Raw genomic sequence first — 26,348 nt, forward strand, 5'->3', positions numbered from 1 at the left:
TGTGTTTCCTGCCTTTACAGCAGTGTGTTCCTGTCTTTACAGCCATGTGTTTCCTACCTTTACACGTCGGCAGTGCCTTATCCCACGCCGGCTTCCCGTCATTTCCCATGACACAGGTGATGGTGGCCCCGCCCAAAGTGGTGTAACCATGGTGACAGTGGTAGGTGACCTGGGAGCCCAGTTTGTAGTCATATCCAGTCCTACTGCCGTTCATAATGTTCCCCGGATCAAAGCAGGCCTCCCTGGGCTTTTCTATAGGGAACGGGAACAGCAGAAAAAAACATTGTGTCAGAGGATGTCAGGTTCTGCTGTTCATTACAATGCCAGTGTCGTGCCACGCCTCTGTTCCTCTCTATGGGGAATGAAGACAGGACGATTAGGTGATTGCTGCTCCACAGAACCCAAACGCAAACACACTGTGGCGGTTTTCTGAGGGTCCTTGTGGGGAGAAATGGAGCAGTGGTAGCCTAAAAGTTAGGAAAGCAGGCTCGTGATGAAAATGATGTTGGTTTGATTCCTGAGCCAGTAGGGACATATAGGTTGGGGAAGTTTATGAATAAGGCTCTCCCCTCCCTCAACAACTACTGTTGAAGTGCTCTTGAGCAAGGCACTGCACCCGCAACTGCTTCGGTGGAGCTGCTGTCTGTGCCTTCCTATGGGGAGCATGGGAGGATTAGATGGATGGCACCATGTTATGACAATCTATGAAAGAAACACTGTTAGCTACGCAGGAGATATATCACAACATCCGTCTCTGGGCTTTACTGTGGGGAATGGAACGATTAAAAACACTGTGGTAGTGGTAATAGACACCACCTACGTATCTATGGAAACGGGGAATAGTGATATTATCTTGTTTTCTGGGCTTTCCAACAGGGAATGGAGACATACATTTCAACGAGACACGGAGAGGGGAAATGGAGAGATAAAAGAATGAACTGGGTTCATAGTAATAGACACGGCCTACAATGATTTAAGCTCCTCTGGGTCGCAGGGATTTGTCCATCAAAAATATGCCGCCCTGAGGTTTCTATGAGATAAAAACATTGCGCTACTGGTAATACCACAACCCGACATGATAAACGTAGCTATGGGATCAGGGATTCCAGATCGGATAAATTAATTGTGTTCCCTTTATTGACCATGGGAATATTTGCTGAGCATTTGTTTTAAGTAACACACGTGATCACGCACCAGTTCCACACATTTATTTACACCTGGGAGCTGTCTAGTGCAACCACAGTCTGACACTGCTGAGCTACTCCACTGGAGCCACTGATGATGTTATACAAGGGGAGAGAAATATTAATCAACTTCACCCGTCCACCTTTTTTTCTGCCAGTGATCTGATGATGGTCACAATACTACTACTACTAGTAGTAGTACTAGTAGTAGAATCCGTAGAATCTACTAGAATCTACTAGAATCCGGATATGAATTCGGGAAAGCATGGATAATGAGATGGACACAGATATTAATTAATATTATAATTTGTATTATGTTTTATGTTATGTGCTGCATTGTTATTTTTTATTTGTATTCTAATTAGTGTATATACTTGCGGTACACCTGTACAGCCCTGGCTTATTTTATTTTATAATTCTATTCTATTGTGCTTCTATTTTTTACTTTGCTTATATTCCATTTTATTTTATTATACCTTTTTATTTTATTCTACTGTAATTGTCTGTCCGTTAATGTCGCACCAAAAAACTATCGAATCACATTCCTTGTATGTGAAAACTACTTGGCAATAAAGATTCTGATTCACTGATGCGCCTAGATGCACCATCTGTTCTCTGTCAAAAACGACCTGTAGGACTGCCATTAAAAACTACATGTAGGACTGCCATTAAAAACGACCAGTAGGACTGCCATTAAAAAATGACCTGTAGGACTGCCATTAAAAAACGACCTGTAGGACTGCCATTAAAAACGACATGTAGGACTGCCATTAAAAATGACCTGTAGGACTGCCATTAAAAAACGACCAGTAGGACTGCCATTAAAAACGACATGTAGGACTGCCATTAAAAAACGACCAGTAGGACTGCCATTAAAAATGACCTGTAGGACTGCCATTAAAAAATGACCTGTAGGACTGCCATTAAAAACGACATGTAGGACTGCCATTTAAAAAAACGGCCTGTAATCATATTTTGAAAGTTGTACATCAAAAGAGAGAAAGAAAAGGGCTGGTGTTTTCTCACGTTTTCTATCTTGGCTGCCCCATTATGAGCAAGGTCTCTCCCCTACATTTCCAAAAGCCTGCATGTGAAATTAATTATATGTATTGTGTGTATTTGTGCTCCTTTGCGGACCTGTTTCAGAACAAACACAGCGTGCTCCCCACCTCTCCTATGTTACTGCACTAGAGCAGCCTTCACTTACACCAATTTCAGGGATATGATTTATAGATAGCCGATGATTTATCTGTTCAAAAGTTGCTCCTGGTATGACAAATACAAATGCAGTTACTAGTAACTGAGATACAGAATAAAAGCGAACATCGCAATGCTTTTGTTCTCTAGACAAACATCCTTCCAGATTTGACGGTGGGCACTGGACACGGTGGTCATGTCAGTTTAACGACACGGAAAACTATGTTATTGGAACCAGGCCAAGATCAGACCATGGATCCTCCTTCCTCATGTATGGAAAACAGCCCACAAATTTCATAGGTAGGCTATTTATCCTTCTTATGTATGAATAATTCATTAGAGGATAGACTTCAGAAACAAAATCTTGAACATGGGCCAATTTTAATTGGTAGGAGAGACGAAATAAAACAGGCAGAAAAGTAGTTTCTTCCCGGCTCCTCAATCGTAATAGATTTGTAAACAACAATACACAACGATCTATACAATCGATACTAATACAAGGTAGCCTATATGTTTTTTACCAGGTAAAAAAACACAAAAAATATAAAAAATGTATTATTCTACGGTGTAAGTAGCAGCAGTGTGTGCATGTAATAAGTGTGCTTGAGTGGTGTGTAAGTCACTTAAGGTGCTTTTGTGTGTGTGTATGCTCTTATGATAATTCAGAGTATCTCCGTCAGTCGTCTGTTTGCCCGGTGGAAGTAGCTGTTCAGTGTTCTCTGGATGTGGACCTGAGGCTGCGGTACCGTCTGCCAGACGGCATGAAACACAGCATAGCGTCCCAAAATCAGTTTGAGTCTTGATCAAGTAGTTTGAAAAATGTAGATCCCCAAAGACAAACTTTGAAAACTGCTGCTCAACAGGGAACAGACGTGAGGAGGACGAGGAGGACGATGATTTTAATTATAATTATTTTTTAATTAATTCAACTAGAGTATCTCTCTGAGACGGGGGTGTCTACAGAGGAGGTCGGAACACAGTACAGCGGGAGACTAATTCACAGATTGGCTTCAAAAGTAAGGAAGACATGTTAATTATCTGATGTTGAACACAGTTTGACATAGGCCTATACAGTGTGTGATGTATTTAGGAGAGAAGCAACTGATGTTCCCTCCCATCCGCGTCTGGAAATACTGTGTTGTTTTGGAGGGAGGGGCCACGAACAGAAGAGAAGAGACAGAACCTGTTCCCCCTGGCATTTAACCTTCCCTTACCCATAACCCCCCTCCTCCAACCTGTTGTTGTTACTGTGGCTCTATGTTCCTGTGTATTTCATATTGTTCCCTGATTACCCTGTGGTTCTATGGTTCCTTTGTTTCCTTTGTTTCTTTGTTTTTCTTCTCTATGCCTACTGTCAGCGATTTCGGGTTACTGAGAGCGCTCTATAAATTAAATGAATTATTATTATTATTATTATTATTATTATTATTATTATTATTATTATTATTATTATTATTATTATTATTATTATTATTATTATTATTATTATTATTATTATTATTATTATTATTATTATTATTATTATTATTATTATTATTATTATTATTATTATTATTATTATTATTATTATTATTATTATTATTAAGAGAAGAGGAGAGAAGAAGAAAAATAAGAGACTTATAGAAGAGAAGAGAAGAGAGAGAAGAGAAGAGAAGAGAAGAGAAGAGAAGAGAAGAGAAGAGAAGAGAAGAGAAGAGAAGAGAAGAGAAGAGAAGAGAAGAGAAGAAAAGAGAAGAGAAGAGAAGAGATGAGAAGAGAAGAGAAGAGAAGAGAAGAGAAGATAAAAGAAGATAAGAGATAATAAGAAGAGAAGATAAGATAATAGAAGAGAATAAGAGAAGAGAAGAGAAGAGAAGAGAAGAGAAGAGAAGAGAAGAGAAGAGAAGAGAAGAGAGAGAAGAAAAGAGAAGAGAAGAGAAGAGAAGAGAAGAGAAAGAAGAGAAGAGAAGAGAAGAGAAGAGAAGAGAAGAGAAGAGAAGAGAAGAGAAGAGAAGAAAAGAGAAGAGAAGAGAAGAGATGAGAAGAGAAGAGAAGAGAAGAGAAGAGAAGAGAAGATAAAAGAAGATAAGAGATAATAAGAAGAGAAGATAAGATAATAGAAGAGAATAAGAGAAGAGAAGAGAAGAGAAGAGAAGAGAAGAGAAGAGAAGAGAAGAGAAGAGAAGGAGAAGAGAAGAGAAGAAAAGAGAAGAGAAGAGAAGAGAAGAGAAGAGAAGAGAAGAGAAGAGAAGAGAAGAGAAGAGAAGAGAGAGAAGAGAAGAGAAGAGAAGAGAAGAGAAGAGAAGAGAAGAGAAGAAAAGAGAAGAGAGGGGGGGCGAGATAAATGGAGAGACAGGGACTGGGAGAAAGAGAGGGAGATAGTCAGGACGATGGAGAAAGAGAGGGGTAGAGACAGGGATAGGGAAAAATAGAGGGAGATAGAGGGGAAGAGGGAGACAGAGAGGGATAGAGAGGGGGAGAGATAGGGACATGGAGAAAGAGAGACGGGAAGAGGGGGAAAGAGAGGAAGATAGAGGGGGAGAGAGATAGGGACAGGGAGAAAGAGGGATATATACAGGAAGAGGGAGAAAGGGATAGAGATACAGGGACAGGGAGAGAGAGAAGGAGAGATACATGGAGAGAGAGAGAGAGAGAGAGAGAGAGAGAGAGAGAGAGAGAGAGATACAGAGAGGGATAGAGACAGGAAGAGGGATAAAGAGAGGGATAGAGACACAGGGAGAAGGAGAAAGAGATGGATAAGGAGAAAGAGAGGGATACAGAGAGAGGGAGAAAGAGGGAGATGAAGCAGGAGATGAAGGTTGTATAGAGGGAGAAAGAGAGAGCCAGGCTAACGAGTGAGGATCAAAACCAGACTGACGTTAGCTTCGACATAAACTCTGCATACTGTCAACGAAAGCATGAAACAATTAGCCAACTGACTGACTGACTGCCTAGGTTTTTATTTGCTTCAATGATTGAACTGGCTTACATTTGGGACCGGACAAATATGGGACCGGCCTTTAATTCCTTTAGCACAAACATTCTTGCTCAGCAAACATGGGAAATACTATCAACTTGTTTACTTAACCCTTGTGTGGCGTTCAGGTCTGTGGGGCCCGTTTAAATGTTTATTAAAATATAAATAATACAATACATTATTTCTTTAACCTAAGACTCATTGACCTTGGTTCATTTTCTGTGAAGAATATATAAACATATTTTTTCATTTCCTACACATTTATATTTCATATGTGGTGTTCTGGTCCACTGGACCCGGAGGTATGGAGGTTGTTCGTGAAAACAAGTAATTATGGTAGAAATTCAACAAAAAGGTTCACTGTGCACCTTCACGGTCTGCCTCCACCTTGTTTAATTTATATGTTTCAAGATAAACATGATGTATTATATTCATGTCTTGATTATAATGGGTTATTTAAATGTCTTACAAATGATCTAGCAGAAGTAAATGCCAACTATGAACTACATATATTATGCATATATCTAAATTGCTTGTAATTGGGATAAGGTTAACAAACACCCGTTAATAATTCTTTACATGAATTGTTATGGCTTTATTGTTTTAAAATCCCAATAATGTTGTGGCTCCACCAGTAAGATAAATGTGAACACCACACAAGGGTTAAACCAATATGAATATAAAAAATGTGGCTATTGAGTTACATATCAATTATGAATCATTAATTTGATCTCGCTCCGAGAGTCAGACCATTCTCATTGTAGCGCCAACCTCACAAACTGTAAGAGAAAGAGTGAGTGAGAGGGAGAGCAAGAGATGGAGTAGCATTGGCTTTGGTCCTCCACACGTGAAAGTTCCTTATTTCCACACTCAAAGATGTACCACCATCATAGGCCAGGCGCCGTGTGCTCCATGCAAGGCACGACTAACAAGTGTCTGGAGGAACGGAACGATGTTGTACTAATGGTGAGTGCGATTACAGTTGTCATCCAGGCGTGTTTTTTGTAGTTCACATTATGCACTGGCAGGCGTTGGGTTGTGATGATGAGGTGCAAGTGCCAAATAATAGATGATCGCTGCATGTATGTTGTGCGGGGGTATCTGGTAGATGGATTTGTTTTGTCTCGTGGCGGTGTTGAGAGCGAGAGCAAGAGAGAGAGAGAGAGAGAGAGATGGATGGAGAGAGAGGGATCTATGTAAGTGGCCCGTTGCACATCAAGCTGGAGAGAAATAGAGAAAGAGATAAATGCCTTGCTGCTGCGTTTTCCTCAGCATTGACTCATGAATGCAAATTATGATAAAGTTTATATAAATTATATAAACTAAACGGAGCCAGTGGTAACCGTAAAAAAAAATATATAAATTTAGGCCCGGCTTCTATTTGTCAAAACGTAATAGCCATACCCGGCCAATTAAAGGGGAACAAAAGGTAAGTAACAACAACATGACTGAACAAGTGACTGATAATGCAAACCTACACTCTGAGGACCATAAAGACATATCTGGTTTCAGAGTGTAGGTCATGTATGGTATCAGATTATAGGTCATGTATGGTCTCAGAGTGTAGGTCCTCTATGGTATCAGAGTGTAGGTCCTCTATGGTTTCAGAGTGTAGGTCCTCTATGGTCTCAGGTCCTCTATGGTCTCAGAGTGTAGGTCCTCTATGGTCTCAGAGTGTAGGTCCTCTATGGTATCAGAGTGTAGGTCCTCTATGGTATCAGAGTGTAGGTCCTCTATGGTCTCAGAGTGTAGGTCCTCTATGGTCTCAGAGTGTAGGTCCTCTATGGTCTCAGAGTGTAGGTCCTCTATGGTATCAGAGTGTAGGTCCTCCATGGTCTCAGATTGTATGTCCTCTATGGTATCAGAGTGTAGGTCCTCTATGGTCTCAGAGTGTAGGTCCTCCATGGTCTCAGAGTGTAGGTCCTCTATGGTCTCAGAGTGTAGGTCCTCTATGGTATCAGAGTGTAGGTCCTCTATGGTCTCAGAGTGTAGGTCCTCTATGGTCTCAGAGTGTAGGTCCTCTATGGTCTCAGAGTGTAGGTCCTCTATGGTCTCAGAGTGTAGGTCCTCTATGGTCTCAGAGTGTGGGTCCTCTATGGTCTCAGAGTGTAGGTCCTCTATGGTCTCAGAGTGTAGGTCCTCTATGGTTTCAGAGTGTAGGTCCTCTATGGTCTCAGAGTCTAGGTCCTCTATGGTTTCAGAGTGTAGGTCCTCTATGGTCTCAGAGTGTAGGTCCTCTATGGTTTCAGAGTGTAGGTCCTCTATGGTCTCAGAGTGTAGGTCCTCTATGGTCTCAGAGTGTAGGTCCTCTATGGTCTCAGAGTGTAGGTCCTCTATGGTCTCAGAGTGTAGGTCCTCTATGGTCTCAGAGTGTAGGTCCTCTATGGTATCAGAGTGTGGGTCCTCTATGGTCTCAGAGTGTAGGTCCTCTATGGTCTCAGAGTCTAGGTCCTCTATGGTCTCAGAGTGTAGGTCCTCTATGGTCTCAGAGTGTAGGTCATCTATGGTATCAGAGTGTAGGTCATCTATGGTTCCCCCTAATAGGGGTCAGACAGTAGCCCATTGTGGCACCTACTCCTGTAAGTAAATTTTTTATGATAGTGTATTGGAAAACATGGAAAACTCATTGTTCCACGAGAGTTAGCACTAACTTGAGGCCTGACCTAGTGTTATGGTCTGCTAGTCAGTGGATAGTTTAGTTTATAGAATTGGTGGTGCCCTGGGAAGATTCAGTGGAGGAGACATATTTACTTACGCCTGCTACCCCTTCTGGGGCATAGGCCGTCAACAAGTGATCTCCAAGCATCTCTGTCTTGAGCTGTTCTCTCCAGTTGGTTCCAGGTCATCTTCATGGTCTTGGTGTCTGCCTCCAGGTCTCTGCGCCAGGTGTTTCTCGGGCGGCCCCTTTTCCGCTTGCCCTGCGGGTTCCATGTTAGGGCTTGTCTGGTGATGGTACTTGCAGGCTTTCGCAGGGTGTGGCCTATCCAGCGCCATCTGCGTTTCTTAATTTCTTCTTCTGCTGGCAGCTGGTTTGTTCTCTGCCAGAGTTCGCAGTTGCTGATGGTGTCTGGCCATCGGATGTTGATGATCTTCCGCAGGCAGCTGTTAATGAAGACCTGCACTTTCCTGATGGTTGCAGCTGTAGTTCTCCACATCTCTGCTCCATATAATAGGACTGCCTTGACGTTGGTGTTAAAGAATCTGACTTTGGTGTTGGAAGTCAGTTCTTTTGAGCTCCAGATGTTCCGTAATTGCACGAATGCTGTACGTGCTTTCCTTATTCGTGCTCTAATGTCAGCATCTGTGCCGCCCTGCTTGTCAATAACACTGCCAAGGTAGGTAAAGGCTTCAACTTCTTCCAAAGCCTCGCCATCCAGCATGATTGTGTTGGTGTTGTTTGCTGCATTGGTCTTGAGGATCTTAGTCTTGCCTTTGTGGATGTTGAGTCCCACTTGCGCGGAAGTGGATGCCACGTTGTTGGTCTTCTCCTGCATCTGTTGTTGGGTGTGCGACAGTAGTGCCAAATCGTCAGCATAGTCCAAGTCGTCAAGTTGCGTCCAAGGTGTCCACTGAATCCCGTACCTTCTCTGTGCTGTGGAGGTCTTCATTATCCAGTCAATGGCCAGCAGGAAGAGGAAGGGCGAGAGCAGACAACCTTGTCTGACCCCGGTCTTCATTTGGAATGCCTCTGTGAGCTGCCCTCCGTGGACCACCTTGCATGTCAGTCCCTCATAGGAGTTCCTGATGATGGAAACAATCTTGGTCGGCACCCCGTAATGTCGGAGAAGCTTCCAGAGGGTCTCTCTGTCTAGGCTGTCAAAGGCTTTCTCATAGTCCACAACATTTATGTACAGGGGCGAGTTCCACTCTATCGACTGCTCCACGATGATGCGCAGCACTGCAATTTGGTCTGTGCAGGATCGGTCCTTGCGGAAACCAGCTTGCTCATCGCGGAGTTGTCCATCGATGAGGTCCTTCATCCTGTTCAAGATTACTCTGTTAAAAACTTTCCCTGGCACTGATAGCAGTGTGATCCCTCTGTAATTTGCGCAATTGCTAAGGTCGCCTTTCTTTGGGATCTTGATGAGATAGCCCTCTTTCCAATCTCCTGGCACGTCTTCTTCCTCCCATATCTTCATGAAGAGTGGGTGGAGCATCTTCACCGTGGTTTCTATATCTGACTTCAGTGCCTCCGCAGGGATGTTGTCTGGTCCTGCAGCCTTTCCGTTCCTCAGCTGCTTGATAGCCTTCCTAATTTCTTCCCTGGTTGGTGCGTTGCAGGCTATGGGTAGGTCTGTGTCAGCCTGTGCGATGTCTGGTGGGTTCTGTGGTGCTGGCCGGTTTAGAAGTTCTTCAAAATACTCCATCCATCTGTTCTTTTGTTGCTCCTCTCCCGTTGTTATCGGTCTTCCCTCTTTGTCCTTCACAGGTCGTTCTGGTTTGCTGTACTTTCCTGCCAGCTTCTTGGTGATGTTGTACAGTTCTCTCATATTCCCCTCTCTTGCTGCTTGCTCTGCCTCTGTTGCCAGGTCATCCATATACCTTCGCTTGTCTGCTCTGATGCTCTTCTTTACTAGCTTGTTTCCTTCTGCATACCTTTCTTGTGCCTTGGCCTTCTCTGCTCTTGTCCGGCTGTTGTTCACTGCCGCCTTCTTCTCCCTCCTCTCTTGGATCTTTTGCAGACTGTCCCCTGAGATCCACTCCTTGTGCTGGTGCTTCTTGGGGCCAAGAACTTCCTGGCAGGTAGACGTTACTGCCTCTTTTATCTCCTTCCAACTGTTCTCCAGGGTGCACTCGTCCTCTTCCAACAGCTCCTGTAAAACTTGGAACTTGTTGCTGAGTGTTACTCTGAACTCTTCCAGCTTACTGGCGTCTCTCAAGGAAGCTGTGTTGTACCTGTGTCGTGTTGTATGTGCCGACATCCAGTTCTTTCTCAGCTTCAGCTTCAGGCTGGCTACGACAAGGTGGTGGTCTGAAGCCACATCTGCTCCTCTCTTTACTCTTATATCCTGCATGGACCTCCTGAATTTCTTGCTGATACAGACATGGTCAATCTGGTTCTCGGTTATGTGGTCTGGCGATACCCAAGTGGCCTTGTGGATGTTCTTATGGGGAAAAACACTGCCGCCAATGACCAAGTTGTTCATAGAGCACTGGTCCGCCAGCCTCTCCCCATTTTCATTCATGGCCCCCAATCCGTGTCTTCCCATTATATCTTCGTACCCCCTGTTGTCACTTCCGATCTTGGCATTAAGGTCTCCCATCAGGATTGTGATGTCTCTCTCTGGGTGATTTTCTATAATGGACTGCAGTCTGTTGTAGAACTGGTCTTTGTCTGCTTCCTCGCTGTCATTGGTAGGAGCGTAGCACTGTATGATGTTCATATTGATCCTCTTCTTCTTGGTTCGAAAGGATGCGGTGATGATCCTTGGACCATGGGCTTCCCATCCTATGAGCGCTGTCTGTGCTGTTTTAGATAGCATCAGTGCTACTCCTTGGGTGTGGGAGGCATTGTCCTCTTCGTGTCCGGAGTACAGCAGTAACTCTCCTGAGGCCAGTCGTTTCTGTCCGGACTGTGTCCATCTTGTCTCACTTATTCCGAGCAGCGTGAGATTATAGTTCCTCATCACTGCTGCTACTTGAAATGTCTTACCCATCTCATACATGGTTCTCACGTTCCACGTACCGATATGGGCAGCCCTGGACGAAAGAAGGGTGATCGGCCGTGTGGCTTCCAGAGACTTCTGGCTTTCACCACATGGTGTCATAGACCTTCTTATCGAAGACCCTTCTCTTCCCTGGGCCAAGGTGTTGATGTCTTGTTTTTCTCTTGTTGGCGTTTCTGTAACAATATAGTGTTTTACGGGGTGGGGATGTTAGCCCCTCGCCCAACCCCCTGGAGGGCTTTTGGAGTTGGCTTGTTAGTCCTCTTCCCACGCCTATTGTCTTCCAGGTGATGGATTGCAGCCTCATACCACGTGAGGCCAGACAGGCTGAGGGTTGTGTACAAGCTGTCTCGGCACGTCAAGCCCAACCAACTCCTGCTACTGTGTATTGAAAGCTGCACTAGGCAAGCTAACCCTACCAGCAACGCAAGACAGGAGGAGACATATGAAAGGAAAAAAAGATTAGTTGTGCAGATTTGGCAGCAGAAACTGAACTGCGACGATGGAAAGCTATGGTTTGTCTGGTAGAAGTAGGATGCAGAGGATCTATAGCAGAATCAACGTTATCATTATCGGGAGAGCTGGGGATTCATGGGTGAAGTTTGCGAAAGGCGGTACATGAGATGTCGGACGAAGCATTGGAAAGGACGTCAGTGGGTTTGGTTGAGGATCAATAATGTCAGCTGGGGGCCAAAGTAAACAAAGGGTAAGAGTAGGGATGTTCGATATTGGCTTTTTTACCGATATAACGATATTGTCCAACTGTTAATTTCCGATACCGATATCAACCGATATAACCGATACCGATATATGCAGGGTTTCTCCCCCCAAAAAACGGAATAATTTCAGGTAATTAACATTACATATCTCTTGTTGTGGAATTAACACAACATTATGTATACTTTTGACAATAAATAAAATCAGAATTTGTTCTTACTTGCCAATAAAGGTTAAAAAAAAGTAAAAAAAAAAAAAAAAAAAAAATCAATTTGAAAACCGATACCGATCATTTCTGATATCACATTTTAATGCCAATATCGGTAGGCCGATAATATCGGACATCCCTAGGTAAGAGTATTCTGTTGTTTGAGTTTCATGTGTGATGTTGTTCTCACTCAGTAATTGTTCTATTTCCGACTTAGGATAACCCAAGGAAGTTTAGCAAGTGGTACAATGAAAACTAGTACGGAGGGGGGGGGGGGTCCAGGAAGCTGGAACTAACTGTCACCCCCCCCCCCCCCCCCAAAATCTAACCCTAACTAACCATACTGTCATGCAGTCCTAATATACTAACCTACACTGTAGCACGCAACACTTTGATGAACATTGTTACTCAGCTGATAGAGTTGTGCCCTTCCTGATGACTTGTCGTACAGAACTTGTAAGTCGCTTTGGATAAAAGCGTCAGCTAAATGACTAAATGTAAATGTAAATGTAAATGTGTCATGGGCCTAACTTGATGAAACACCAGTGAAGGGAAGTGCCCACTTGATAACCGTGATGTATAGAGATAGCAAGAAAGTCAGTGGGAAAATGGAAAAATAGTTAAAATATGTTTGTTTTTTAATCAGGAATGATGTAGAAAAAATACAGCATTGGGGCTTTAACGAGAAAGGGAGCATTAGAGAGTTAAAGACAGAGGGAGGTAAAGACAGAGGGGGAGAAAGACAGAGGGGAAAAGAGAGTGATGAGAGACGGTGGTGATCTCATCTCCAGACGCTCCGATGATTAGATTCACATCGACGTTAGCCGCTAAATAAACTCCCCAGTCAAACACAACATCTAGCTAAACAGCCAGGATACGTTTCAGCCGAGCCAAACAGCCTTCGAGGGAGAGAGAGGAGGTAGTGTTAGGGAGCAGGCCGGAATCATCTGCTATGTGTGTCTGTCGATTCTCATACTATTTATCAATGAGAACATTCATTCACTGGACAGGGTGGATGATGCGTCTCTCTCCACCGGATCTATATCTGTCTCTCTCTATCTGTCTTGTAGGACAGAAAGTTCAGGGTAGGACTGGGCAGAAGTAATAATCGCGATTCCACCTTTGGGGATTCCACACCGCTGCAGAGCGGTTTAATTTAAATGTTTTACTCCAATTCACTGCATATTACTTTTAGGTATTGTTGCTACACGTCATGGTTACAAACTGAGTTAATAGAATTGACTTTTAAATGATTACACATAACACTCACTCGTAAAAAACAACACAATGAAAACCCAGACAACTGGACAACAGACGACAAACAATGCGTTGAATAGGATCAAATAGAAAATCTCGATGCATCGAGAATTGTTTGATAATTGAATCATTGCCCTAAACATTTTAATTGAATGGAATATTGAGGTTCTAGAACTGCACTTTCTGAAGATCGTCATGATCAAACCGTCAGGCCAGCTGGGAGAATTGTGGGTGAGCGGGTCTTGAATAGGTAACTTGAGTTGTCCTCGAGTCGTTCATGTGCAAAAATCTAGCTTTAACTGTCTATAGGACTAATACCTGTGAGTTAAAACATTTGAGCAGTGTTCCCTTTTGGGATGTACCTTTATTGGCAAAGTGTGACGGACAGCTGTCACAGTCTCACTTCAACACCCCTCTGACAATATAGAAGAAACACAGTCAAGGACAACTTTGACAGCAACACCGCTCAACGGCGCAGATTAGGGGCAAGGTCACAAAAGGTGGTTTGAGAAGTTGGTCCGCTAGGGGATACCGTGCATGAGCATTACACTACTAGAGGTTCCAGTAGTGGGCAGCTTGAAGTACCTCTTTGAAATAACCTGCCTCAAAACCTCTGCTGCATTTACAGTAGATTCACTTTTTAAAATAATCTTAAATTGTATTTAACACTTTGTCTTTGATTGCCTAAGGTTAAATTCATGATATACCATCCGTTGCCAGCTCTATTTGTCTATGGAGAAGTTCCCCTTCTTTGCAGGGCTATAACTTTTTAAATTATATTGCTAGATTGCCATTAGTAGGGCCCATTCAATGTCCTATATGTATTGTTCAGGGTGTATGAACGTTAAACTTTTTCATTCACATATTCATACTAAAATATGATCTAAAGTATAAGTATGTTTTCATCTCTTTCTGCAGCTTTCTCCAGAACGTGATTTACAGCCCCAAATGCATTATATTGATGATCAAATACAGTTTGGTAGCGATCGGTGCCAGATGAAAAATTTCAAATGGACGTGCTTCTAGAAGTTTCTATGTATCATCTGATGATGACCGGATGGGCGGGGGATCGTTTATAATTCTGTGGGCAACGTTATACCATTCATCTAATGTGGGTCAAATGTTCATCATAGCAGTTAGTGTCGAACACGGTAATACTACACGCTAAAACTCACCCCAGTCTCTGCGGGCTGTTGGGCGATCAGCGTGGGGTAGACATTATGGGATGTCGAAATACCCGGTCCATTTCCAGGTTGTATAATAGTATATACGTCCAAATCATGTTGTTTATCGAGTTATTGGCAACGGATCGCTATGTATTGTGTTGAGCTCGAGTCCCGGGACGCATAGCGAGTGCCCGGAAGTAATATGGGTGATCACCACTTCATCCACATGACTTCCTGTTTGGCGCTTCTGCCGATCGGCCACCAGATGGCGCTCTTGAACCGCAAGAGGATTGAGAGGAGCTCAGAACTGTGTGTGAAGGCTGCAGAGGGGAAATATGATTCCGATCACATATTTTTTAAATATTGATATTAAAGACGAGTTAGGGCGTCCTCTGCAACTTTAGCATGGCTAGGAAAGACGCCTAAACACGTTTTCGGCACTTAAAGTGTTTTAACACTGTAAAGTGTTTTTTATTTATTTTTTGCTTGCATGTGTTAGTTGGTTGGATCCACTACACTTCCGGTTGCTGCTGAACGGACGTGTTTTTGCGGACCTCCCAAACTTTCAAACTTTAGACTGTTTTCTTTCTACGTTTTTGTTTTCTTTCTTTCTACCATTTTTTTAACCAGTGATCTTAACTGATCACAGTGACTTTTGCTCTTATCGTTTATGCTGTTGGATTTATTGGTTTTATGTGACTTTTTACTGGACGTGACCTAAGCTATCAGAGCTTGTTGTTGCCATAGCTACAGCTACACGCTACAGTACTCACAGTGCTAAACTCCCCCGAGGAAATGGCTCCAACGTCAGATGTCGCAGAAATGCGAACGGAACTGAAGTCCATCGAGATACTAGTAATGGATCTTCTCAAGCGTCAAACGGAGCTCATGTCCAGGCTGGCTAGCATGGAACAAACGGACGCAGGCTGCACCAGCAGTCCCTCCTGGGCGACAGTGGTGAGGGGCCGAAGGAAGCTCTCCCTTCCTCTATATGATCCCGTTGATTCACCTCAACTATCAAACCGATTCAATCCTCTTTGTAATGATCCCAGCCTCCTAGGCTCTCCCTCGTTTCCGTCTCCTGCTGCTAGTACTGTAGCTTTGCTCAAAGACTATCCGATGCTAGCTACTAGCCAGGCTCCAAGCGAAGCTGCCAGGACGGCGGCCCTCTCCAGCTCACGACTCAACCATGGAAATATAGCTGCAACCCGGAGCAGAAAGCGCTCTGCCCTGTTTGCTCTCGCATCGCCAAATTCCCCAGACTCACGCGATGGGTCCGACTCCCCAAAGTTTAAACATCCTCGTCTGCGGTGCTCTGCAGCCCATGCCAGTACGATCATTCAAACGGCGAGTGTTATCGATAGAAATGCCGCTGTGAACGAGCCCCTCCACACGGCGCTGCTGCCCGACCAACCGTCTAACCCTGCCAACAATGCAGACGCTACTCCTGCAGCTTTTCACCATAGAAACCTGGCCATCTACGACGGGGAATGCATCCATGAACAGCCAGAGATCCTACTCATCGGAGATTCCATCACCAGGTTTTTGCAAATACCACACGGCATTACATATTGTTTTTCCGGTTTAAAAGTTACTGACTTACTTGAGTGTACTCCCGAAATCATCGACAGATATCCGTCCGCCCACACCGTTATCATTCATATCGGAGCAAATGACGAAATGGCTAGACAATCCGCTAAACTCCAATCTGACTTTGAATCACTAATACTCACTATTGAAAGCCTGGGTAAAATATGCATTGTGTCTGGCCCCATTCCATCCATAGGTCGTGGATCTGAGCGATTTAGCTGTCTGTTCTGGTTGCACAAATGGCTACAGACCTACTGTACTACTATAGGACTTTGCTATATAAATAACTTTGATCTGCTCTGGTCCAGGAAAGACCATTACAGACCCGATGGCATCCATCCAAACATATCAGGGGTAAATGTGCTAATACATAACGTCATACAAAGTGTAGCATCACTGGCCTGACAACCAACCATATCTAGCTCTGTAGACTATATACAGAAGCAGCCTAAGCTACAAAGAATCACGTTGAGTGTCATCCCGATTCTGATCACCAAAAGACTAATCAATTACTCATTATCACGTCCCATATGTAAATCGAACCTTATCAATATCAGTGTTCAACCACAGACTATCTCATGCCCCACTACAGAACCCGTACAGCTAAAACTAGCACTGTTCAACGTTAGAGCGCTGAAACAAAAATCATTTCTGATAAATGAACTCATAGTAAAACATGGTGTACATTGTATGTTTTTAGTAGAGACATGGCTAGACAACATCACTGGTGTAGCAACACTGATTGAGACCTGCCCTTCCAATTTTAAATTCTATCAATCAAACAGACAGAGTGGGAGAGGAGGCGGAATAGCAGCAATCATCTCCACTCAATTTGTGTGCAGTGATATTGACCTGGGAACATTTTTATCATTTGAATACCTTGCTATTGTATTGAAAACAGAAATGCCAGTAGTATGTGTGACATTGTATCGACCACCAAGGTACTCGCCACTCTTCATACAGGCATTTTCAGAACTTATATCGATCTGCATTACCAGGTATGATAGAATCATTCTTAATGGAGATCTAAACATTCATATCAACAAAAAGGATGACCCCAGGGGTTGTGAGTTTCTGAACCTACTGGACAGTTTTGGACTGATGCAACATGTTCACGAGGCCACCCACCAACATGGCAACACTCTGGACCTACTAATAACAACAGGGCTAAACATTGAGAATGTATCAGTAAAACAAATTCCAATTTCTGACCATTATTGTGTGTTCTATGGTACAAGCCTAATATTACATAAGACCAGAAGCGAATTCCTAGTTCACAGAAGGCTTCTGGACGCTAGAGCTGAAGCAAAATTCTCTAGTATGATGAAATCATATGACCAATGCAGTGAATCCTCCTTAAATCAGAAAGTGCAAAACTTCCACAGCACCTTGTCAACAGTGTTAGATACTGTTGCCCCTCTGAAGGTTAAAAAGGTAAAAACTGATAGAATCTCTCCATGGTTAAATAAAACCAATGTTAAAGATAACAAGAGAAAATGTAGGATAGCCGAGCGAAAATGGAGGAAATTCAAACTCACAGCTCACTTTAATTTATACAAAGACGCCATGGGCGCATACAATAAGGCAATACAACTTGCGAGAAAGGAATATTTTTCCAAAATGATCTCAGAAAATATGGGTAACTCCAGGGTACTTTTTTCCACCATCGACCGGCTGATTAACATACCACCCCCCCATATACCGCAGCAATCAGCCACAAAATGTGAAGAGTTCGCAGTTTTCTTTAATGAAAAAATATCATTGATTAGAGCAAGCATTACCTCTGATATAGATCTGGCTGTGAGTGAAAACCCACCTGAGATAACTATGGGGGAATTCACATGTATTACATTACCTGACCTCTGTAAGATTGTCTCTGAGTGTAATTCCGCCACCTCCTGCCTCGATCCTATACCAACAGCATTTCTCAAGCGGGTGTTCGATAGTGTCTCAAATCATGTCCTTGAAATCATAAATTTGTCGCTTCAAACAGGCACTTTTCCAGATGCATTTAAAACGGCTGTAGTAAAACCACTACTAAAGAAAACAAACTTAGATGTAAACGAACTAAAAAGCTATAGGCCAATATCGAACCTTCCATTTATCAGCAAGATATTAGAAAAGATAGTCTCAGTACAAATAAACTCCTTTCTCAAAGATAATAACATCATGGAGGAATTACAATCAGGTTTCAGAACAAATCACAGCACTGAAACTGCCCTTACTAAAATAGTTAGCGACCTCAGGCTAAACTCCGATGCTGGCAAAGTCTCAATTCTTGTCCTATTGGACCTTAGTGCAGCGTTCGATACGATTGACCATAATATCTTGATCAGTCGTCTTGAAAGACTGGTTGGCTTTTCCGATCATGTACTAAATTGGCTCATAACATACATTAAGGGGAGAAGGTTCTATGTTAAGCTTGGAGACAATGTATCCGAGGAACATGACAGCAGCTTTGGAGTTGCACAAGGAAGCTGCCTTGGTCCATTACTCTTCTCACTATATATGCTGCCCCTCGGGGACATCATTCGAGACCACAATGTATGCTTCCATAGTTATGCTGATGATACACAACTATATATCTCCGCAGAACCAAATAACACTACAGCCATACAGTCCATTACAAATTGTCTGTTAGCAATAAACAAGTGGATGAACAATAACTTCCTAAAATTAAACGAAAGCAAGACCGAAATCCTATTGATCGGCCCAAAAGCGAAAAGGGAAGTGCTGTGTGAAAACCTGGGGAGTCTGTCATCCTATGTAAAGACTGAGGTTACAAGCCTAGGTGTCATCTTGGACTCAGACCTGACCTTTAAGTCTCATATAAATAAGGCCATGAAAACGTCATTCTTCCACCTAAGAAACATAGCGAAAGTAAGACCTTTCGTAAATAAAAAGGATGCAGAGACACTTATTCATGCTTTTGTATCAAGTCGGCTTGACTATTGTAATGCACTGTTCACTGGTCTTCCCAAAGCAACCATTGGGAAGCTTCAGCTTATCCAAAACTCTGCAGCTCGATTACTAACTCATACAAGGAGAAGAGAACATATCACTCCAGTCCTAGCCACTCTGCACTGGCTTCCAATAACTCATAGAATTGATTTTAAGGTCCTTTTCCTAACATATAAAGCTCTTAATGAGCAAGGCCCAAAATACATAGCAAATTCCCTAGTTAGTTATCTGCCCTCAAGAACGCTACGGTCATCCACTACAGGTTTACTAGACACGCCCAGAAACCAAAAGAGGATAGGAAGTATGGCATTTGCCAACTATGCCCCAAAACTATGGAACACACTACCAACACACATCAGAAACGTCAGCTCCATACACATTTTTAAAGGAAAATTAAAAATGTACCTATACAGTCTAGCTTACAAATAGTTATGGCTTGGAAAAACCTGATGGATCCATGAGGCTAGGATAAGCCTTGTGGACCCAACTTTTTTGATGAAGGAACGGGTACATACGCACACAATACACGACCACTGATGGATCCGTAAGGCTTGGATAAGTCTGTAGCTCAAAGTGTACAGCACTTTGAGCTACATGACATGTATGAAAGGTGCTGTATAAATACTTACTTACTTACTTACTTACTTACTTACTTACTTACTTACTTACTTACTTACTTACTTACTTACTTACTTACTTACTTACTTACTTACTTACTTACTTACTTACTTACTTACTTACTTACTTACTTACTTACTTACTTACTTACTTACTTACTTACTTACTTACTTACTTAATTGTTAGTTTCATTATGCATTGTGTGTTGAGTACTGACTTTTAATAATTTAGTTTTGCAATAATAATTGTTTTTGTATGTTTTTTTGTGTGGACCCCAGGAAGACTAGCTGGTTGCTATGGCACCAGCTAATGGGGATCCTTAATAAAATCAAATCAAATACCCGCTGTTACCCACCGGCAGTGGGGTACCTTCGCGTGGGGTATGTCTGGGAGTGCTTGCATTCTTTAATTTATTTGCATTTATTTTAAATTTGTTGGACCTTATGGTGTCCTTGTTCTGTTCGTGATTTATTGTTATGTTTTCTTCTTGACTTGTTTAAAGAAGACCTGTACGGCCCATGGGGACATTAACGTGTGTTGTTGGGCCTTATAAATAAATTTGATTTGATTTGATTTGATTTGGCAGCACATGTCTATTTCTTTTTTTTTATTTATTTATTTGAGCATTTTTACAGCTTTTATTGGCCAGACAAAACCGACAGAGGAGAGGGAGAACGGGAGAGGATGTGGGGAGGAGGACATGCGACAAATCAGCCCGGGAGCGGGAGGCGAACCCGGGACGGCCGCGTAGGTCTGCGAGGCAGTATGCGGTGCGCCACTGGGGCGCCCCTACACATGTCTAGTTTATAGTAAATCTTTCTGACTTGTTTTGTGTCTGTGGCGGACGTGCTCTGGCTGCTGTGTCTCAGCTGACACTCTTAAACCATCTCTGAGACGCCTCAAGATGAATTACCACCTTTCAAGCAGGAAATACCCAGTGAGACCAGAACATTTATAGTACATTTTTCGGTCTCATTTTCTATCCGTGGTGGATGTGTTCTGCCTGCTCTGTTTCAGCTGAAACATCTCAAACCATCTCTGAGACGCTGCGAGATAAATTAGCACCTTTCAAGCAGGAAGTACCCAGTGAGAACAGAACATTACAACCCTTTTCTGAGCACTGTTACTTCACTGTGTTTTCTGCACTGGCCCTTACATAGACATACCAACCAGATTGATACAGCTGATGGGGTATATTGCCTTTCAACGTGAGAGTACTGATCTAGAGTCAGCCTCAGTGGTCTGTAGTGAGTACTGTTGGTCTGTAGTGAGTACTGTTGGTCTGTAGTGAGTACTACTGGTCTGTAGTGAGTACTGTTGGTCTGTAGTGAGTACTGTTGGTCTATAGTGAGTACTACTGGTCTGTAGTGAGTACTACTGGTCTGTAGTGAGTACTGTTGGTCTGTAGTGAGTACTACTGGTCTGTAGTGAGTACTGCTGGTCTGTAGTGAGTACTACTGGTCTGTAGTGAGTACTACTGGTCTGTAGTGAGTACTACTGGTCTGTAGTGAGTACTACTGGTCTGTAGTGAGTACTGTTGGTCTGTAGTGAGTACTACTGGTCTGTAGTGAGTACTGCTGGTCTGTAGTGAGTACTACTGGTCTGTAGTGAGTACTACTGGTCTGTAGTGAGTACTGCTGGTCTGTAGTGAGTACTACTGGTCTGTAGTGAGTACTACTGGTCTGTAGTGAGTACTGCTGGTCTGTAGTGAGTACTACTGGTCTGTAGTGAGTACTACTGGTCTGTAGTGAGTACTGCTGGTCTGTAGTGAGTACTACTGGTCTGTAGTGAGTACTGCTGGTCTGTAGTGAGTACTACTGGTCTGTAGTGAGTACTGCTGGTCTGTAGTGAGTACTACTGGTCTGTAGTGAGTACTGCTGGTCTGTAGTGAGTACTGTTGGTCTGTAGTGAGTACTACTGGTCTGTAGTGAGTACTGCTGGTATGTAGTGAGTACTGCTGGTCTGTAGTGAGTACTGTTGGTCTGTAGTGAGTACTGCTGGTCTGTAGTGAGTACTGCTGGTCTGTAGTGAGTACTGTTGGTCTGTAGTGAGTACTACTGGTCTGTAGTGAGTACTGTTGGTCTGTAGTGAGTACTGTTGGTCTGTAGTGAGTACTGTTGGTCTGTAGTGAGTACTACTGGTCTGTAGTGAGTACTGCTGGTATGTAGTGAGTACTGTTGGTCTGTTGTGAGTACTGTTGGTCTGTAGTGAGTACTGTTGGTCTGTAGTGAGTACTGTTGGTCTGTAGTGAGTACTACTAGTCTGTAGTGAGTACTGCTGGTCTGTAGTGAGTACTACTGGTCTGTAGTGAGTACTGCTGGTCTGTAGTGAGTACTGCTGGTCTTTAGTGAGTACTGTTGGTCTGTAGTGAGTACTGCTGGTCTGTAGTGAGTAATGTTGGTCTGTAGTGAGTACTACTGGTCTGTAGTGAGTACTGCTGGTCTGTAGTGAGTACTGTTGGTCGGCAGTGAGTGCTACTGGTCTGTAGTGAGTACTGCTGGTCTGTAGTGAGTAATGTTGGTCTGTAGTGAGTACTACTGGTCTGTAGTGAGTACTGCTGGTCTGTAGTGAGTACTGTTGGTCGGCAGTGAGTGCTACTGGTCTGTAGTGAGTACTGCTGGTCTGTAGTGAGTACTGTTGGTCTGTAGTGAGTACTGCTGGTCTGTAGTGAGTACTGTTGGTCTGTAGTGAGTACTGTTGGTCGGCAGTGAGTGCTACTGGTCTGTAGTGAGTACTGCTGGTCTGTAGTGAGTACTGTTGGTCTGTAGTGAGTACTGCTGGTCTGTAGTGAGTACTGTTGGTCTGTAGTGAGTACTGTTGGTCTGTAGTGGTTTGGTTCAGAGGGGCAGGGTTTCCTGAGGACTAGTATGCTGGTGAATGTTTTCCAGAGAAGTGCATCCAGGAGAGATTCACTGGAGACGGGAGTGGAAGAAAGGGGGGAGTTCCATGGCACAGGGTCATCCGTTCTGGGATGTCCTCCAGACCCGGGGCCTTGCCAGCCTCTCACCTAGACAGCTACAGACAAACGTCCTCCTCTGTGGAGGGGGCAGGGTGCATCTGCTCCGGGGTGGGTAGCAGGGTCATCGGAGCAGTAGTGGATGTCAAAGTGGGGCAGTGTGTTCAGACCTCTGGTGAATGAAGCGTGGTCCGTGAGTGACGGGATGCTGAATTTGGTGTGTCCCTGTGAGTATCATCGCCTCTCTGAAAAGCCTGATTGGTGTTCATGTTGCTGAATTCTTAAATTTGAGTTTTTCCAGATTTTTCACATAGCGCTTTATGGCTTTGAGGGAAATCCAGGGCTTTGTGGGTGAGAGGACCAGGACTTTGTAATTGATCCGGCGGGACACGGGAAGCCAGTGGATGTCTTGTAGGACTGGGGTGATGTGGTGTGGGTCAATGTCGGGGTGCGGATGCGTTCTTGAGCATTTAGAGTCTATTTACGGAGCAGCACTGCCGCCGCGGAGGAGTGAGTTGCCGCAGTCAAGACGGGAGGAGATGCCGGCGAGGATCAGTGTTTCAGCAGAGAGCCAGATCATGCGATAGAGAGGGCCACATTTGTACACTACTTGTGAATGTGGTAGAAAGAGGAGTTGGCATGTATGGAGTTTGAGGGAGAGGGTGGGGTCAAGGGTCACGCCAAGACTACGTGCCTGGGATGAGGAGGACACAGTGGTGCTGATGGTGACTGAGTGTCACTAAGTGTGGGTGTAGAAGACTCAATCCATAGAAACCAAAGCTCCATGTTTCTTACTCCAACAGATGGAAATGCAATCATGACCATACTCAAGAACTGTAAAGACAAAACATCAACGGATTGGAATGACATTGAGGTGACCGTGATTAAGAACGTAGCGGAAGGATTTGTAGAACCATTCTCACATATCTGTAATTTGTCGTTACAATCGGGAATATTTCCTCGTATGATGAAAACTGCAAAAGTATTACCGATATTTAAAACAGGGGACAAACACCAGTTTACAAATTATAGGTCGGTTTCTCTGCTTTCCCAATTTTCTAAGATTCTGGAGAAGATTTATGTAAAAAGACTTGAAGAGTTCATTGAGAAACACAAATTGCTGATTGACAGCCAATATGGCTTCAGGAGGAATAGATCCACCACCATGGCCCTCATTGAGCTAATAGAGGAAATAACAACTTCAATTGACAAAAAACACCATTGTTGTGAAGGGCCAGATTAAACCGAATATATATATTTATTTATATATATATATATTTAATTGTATTTGTATATTCTCTAATATTCCCTGATATCCCTTGTATATTCCTTGTACAATATGCATTGAATATCCATTCTAGCCTACTGAACATCCCATAATAGTCTCCATTCTACTATTGGTCGAGACCTTGGTGCCAGGCTGCCATACCCCTCAGACCCAGTTCAAACGTACCGCTCGACATGTACGAACAAGTCCTAGTTCCGCGTAGGAATTTGGCTACCGCACCACTAATGGGACTATTTGTTCATAGTGCGTATATATACTGCGCTACTAAAGTAGGACTTTCTTTTCAGTCCAGTTTCTTACCCTCCAATAGAGTCACAGACGTAAAGCCTCCCCGCGATGCCACGTGTGGGAGTAAGGCCAAGTTCGGCCTACCATCGGTATTGAGACATCGTGTATATTAATATTTGAATAGTCATATTTGGCACTATATCGTCGAGTTGGACGTAGTCTATTAAGCTAATAATAGTCTGTTAATATATAGTGCTTCGTGCGGTGAGAATACTACCGTAGTCAGTACCCCATCGTTTCGGGCAGAGAACTGGCTGCTTACCCAGGGTGGGTGACCCTATGTGAAGCTGCACCCGAGGAGCCCCAGAGCCGACGAGCGAGTGGACCTGTATACCGGATTATTCTACCGACGACAGCCCGCCTTCCCAGGCACGGATTATGCTTTGGATACTTTGATTATTCTATGGATAAAGACCCCCGACACTACCGTGTGTTGGAACCCCCCCCCCCTGGAGAGGACGCAAGGTGAGGAGACGCTCTGCAAGACGAGGTCTCTCCACATCTCTCCCCCGTGGACCGGAGAGAGCCGGCCCACAAAGAGTCCACCTGCTTTCATCTGTGGTCCAAGGATCGCCGGCGCATTGAACGGCACTACAGTGGGTTCTCCTGGGATACCCTTGGCCGGACGAGGCAGCTGGATTCTACCCCCCCCCCCCCCCTCCTACTCCTGTCGGCTTACAAGCGACCGGATTAACCCCCTCTAGTGTATCCAGCCTATAATCATTAAAGTATCATTGCTGTTATTCCTTAACTATTCCAGGTCGTATATTTACCACCTGCGCCTTCAGAGATTGGACATTATCTATTGATATACCGACGAATACTCCTTGCCATAAAAGTGCATACTATTTCAATTCATAAATGTAATTAAGTGATTAAGTGCTTATCCTACACACCATCGCTGTGTAGGAAATAAAGACCTGTTTCTAATTCGTACATTTGTGTTGGATCCGTTTCATCTACGTGAGAGTGTTCATGATAATATATTTATGCCGTGTACTGGGTGGCCGAATATTAAGTACAAAGGTAGTGGTAGTAAGTATCATATCTAGTAATACAGTCAGGGAATTGTACCCCTCAGCTACAATTGGTCCTTCGAGCCGGATGGTAATTAGTGTAATATTAATATAGTGTTATTAATATTGAAATGGCCTATGATGAACACTCCACGAAACGATCCTCCTAACCAACGCCCGCAGCGCGAACGACGGCTCCCTCAGTACTTAGAGGCTTACGCTGTCAGTCAACAACCTAGTCTTCTACTAACAGTAAACGCGGTAAAACTAGAAAGTAAAAGTATGTCTAACCCCAACGCTCAGACTACCCCGACCATAGAGGCCCCTACGGGCTCTAATGTAACTGACCAAGTTCACGGTGGGGACCAGTGGGAACCAGACATGACTTCACACCCCGCCAGTACTGAAGAAGTAGTCCCCGATGAGTCCCGGGAGGAATACAACGCTACCGAGAGAGAACTCGGCACGGAAGAAGACGGGGAGAGCACCGTGGAGATAGAGCTCCAAGGCTCCGCAAGGAGTACCCCGAGGGAAGGCTCCCCTATACAACCGCCTTCTCCCAGCGAGGCAGAGAGGACCCTAAAGCAGGCCTTCCTCATCAGCCTGAACGCCGCTGCTGAACGCGACCGACTGCAGATCCAGCAGCGAAGCGAACACGAGCAGATACGTCTAGAAATAAGACGCATTCAGATGGAAGAGAATGTGGCCCGAGAACGAGCCGGTGCTCAACGGGACGCAGAGCGCGACAGACAGCAAGCGCAACTAATAGAACAGCTGATCAGACGGACAACACCCTCTCCTTCCGCCAGAGGCTCCAGGAACTCGTCTAGACACACCTCCAGGGCGGCATCCCCTAGCCGAGTAAACAACCCTGAACTTGACCAACAGACGAGGTCTATACCCCCCACAGACCACCTCCCCCCACCGGTCCAAGCGAGACCTAGCAACCGGGAAGGAGCAGCATATCCTGTGGAGAGGCTAAACCAGAGACTACAAGCACTGGATGACCTAACTGAAGACGAAGAGGAAGAGGAGGAGAACCACGCCCGAAGACAGCACAGTACTCTACCGGACCAGGAGGTCCGGTACAGCCCAGGCTATACTCCCGCGGAGCTGCGCTACAGACCCCCGACTCTATACACGGGTGAGCACGACGCACGACCCGCACCGAGGAACAGCACCTGGACAAGCGGGCCATGGTACACTGCCGGTACCAGCCCATACCAAGGAGCGGGAGGAGACTCGCCTAGGAGGCCTCTCCCCCAACGCTCGCCGATGTA

General features: G+C 44.2%; 1 protein-coding gene across 1 annotated transcript in view; it reads right to left on the minus strand.

The window, feature by feature from the left end:
• Nucleotides 1-57: 57 nt before the first annotated feature.
• LOC311247965 (CUB and sushi domain-containing protein 1-like) overlaps nt 58-26,348 on the minus strand; it is a gene marked incomplete at both ends in the record, with an annotated part of 213,058 nt that continues 186,767 nt past the window's right edge. The window contains 1 exon segment of the mRNA XM_084338937.1: nt 58-252. Within this exon segment, the coding sequence (XP_084195063.1) occupies nt 58-252 (195 nt within the window).

This window comes from Notolepis coatsorum (genome assembly GCF_963971535.1).
Source record: "Notolepis coatsorum genome assembly, contig: SCAFFOLD_268, whole genome shotgun sequence".
In the NCBI taxonomy this organism is placed as follows: Eukaryota; Metazoa; Chordata; class Actinopteri; order Aulopiformes; family Paralepididae; genus Notolepis; species Notolepis coatsorum.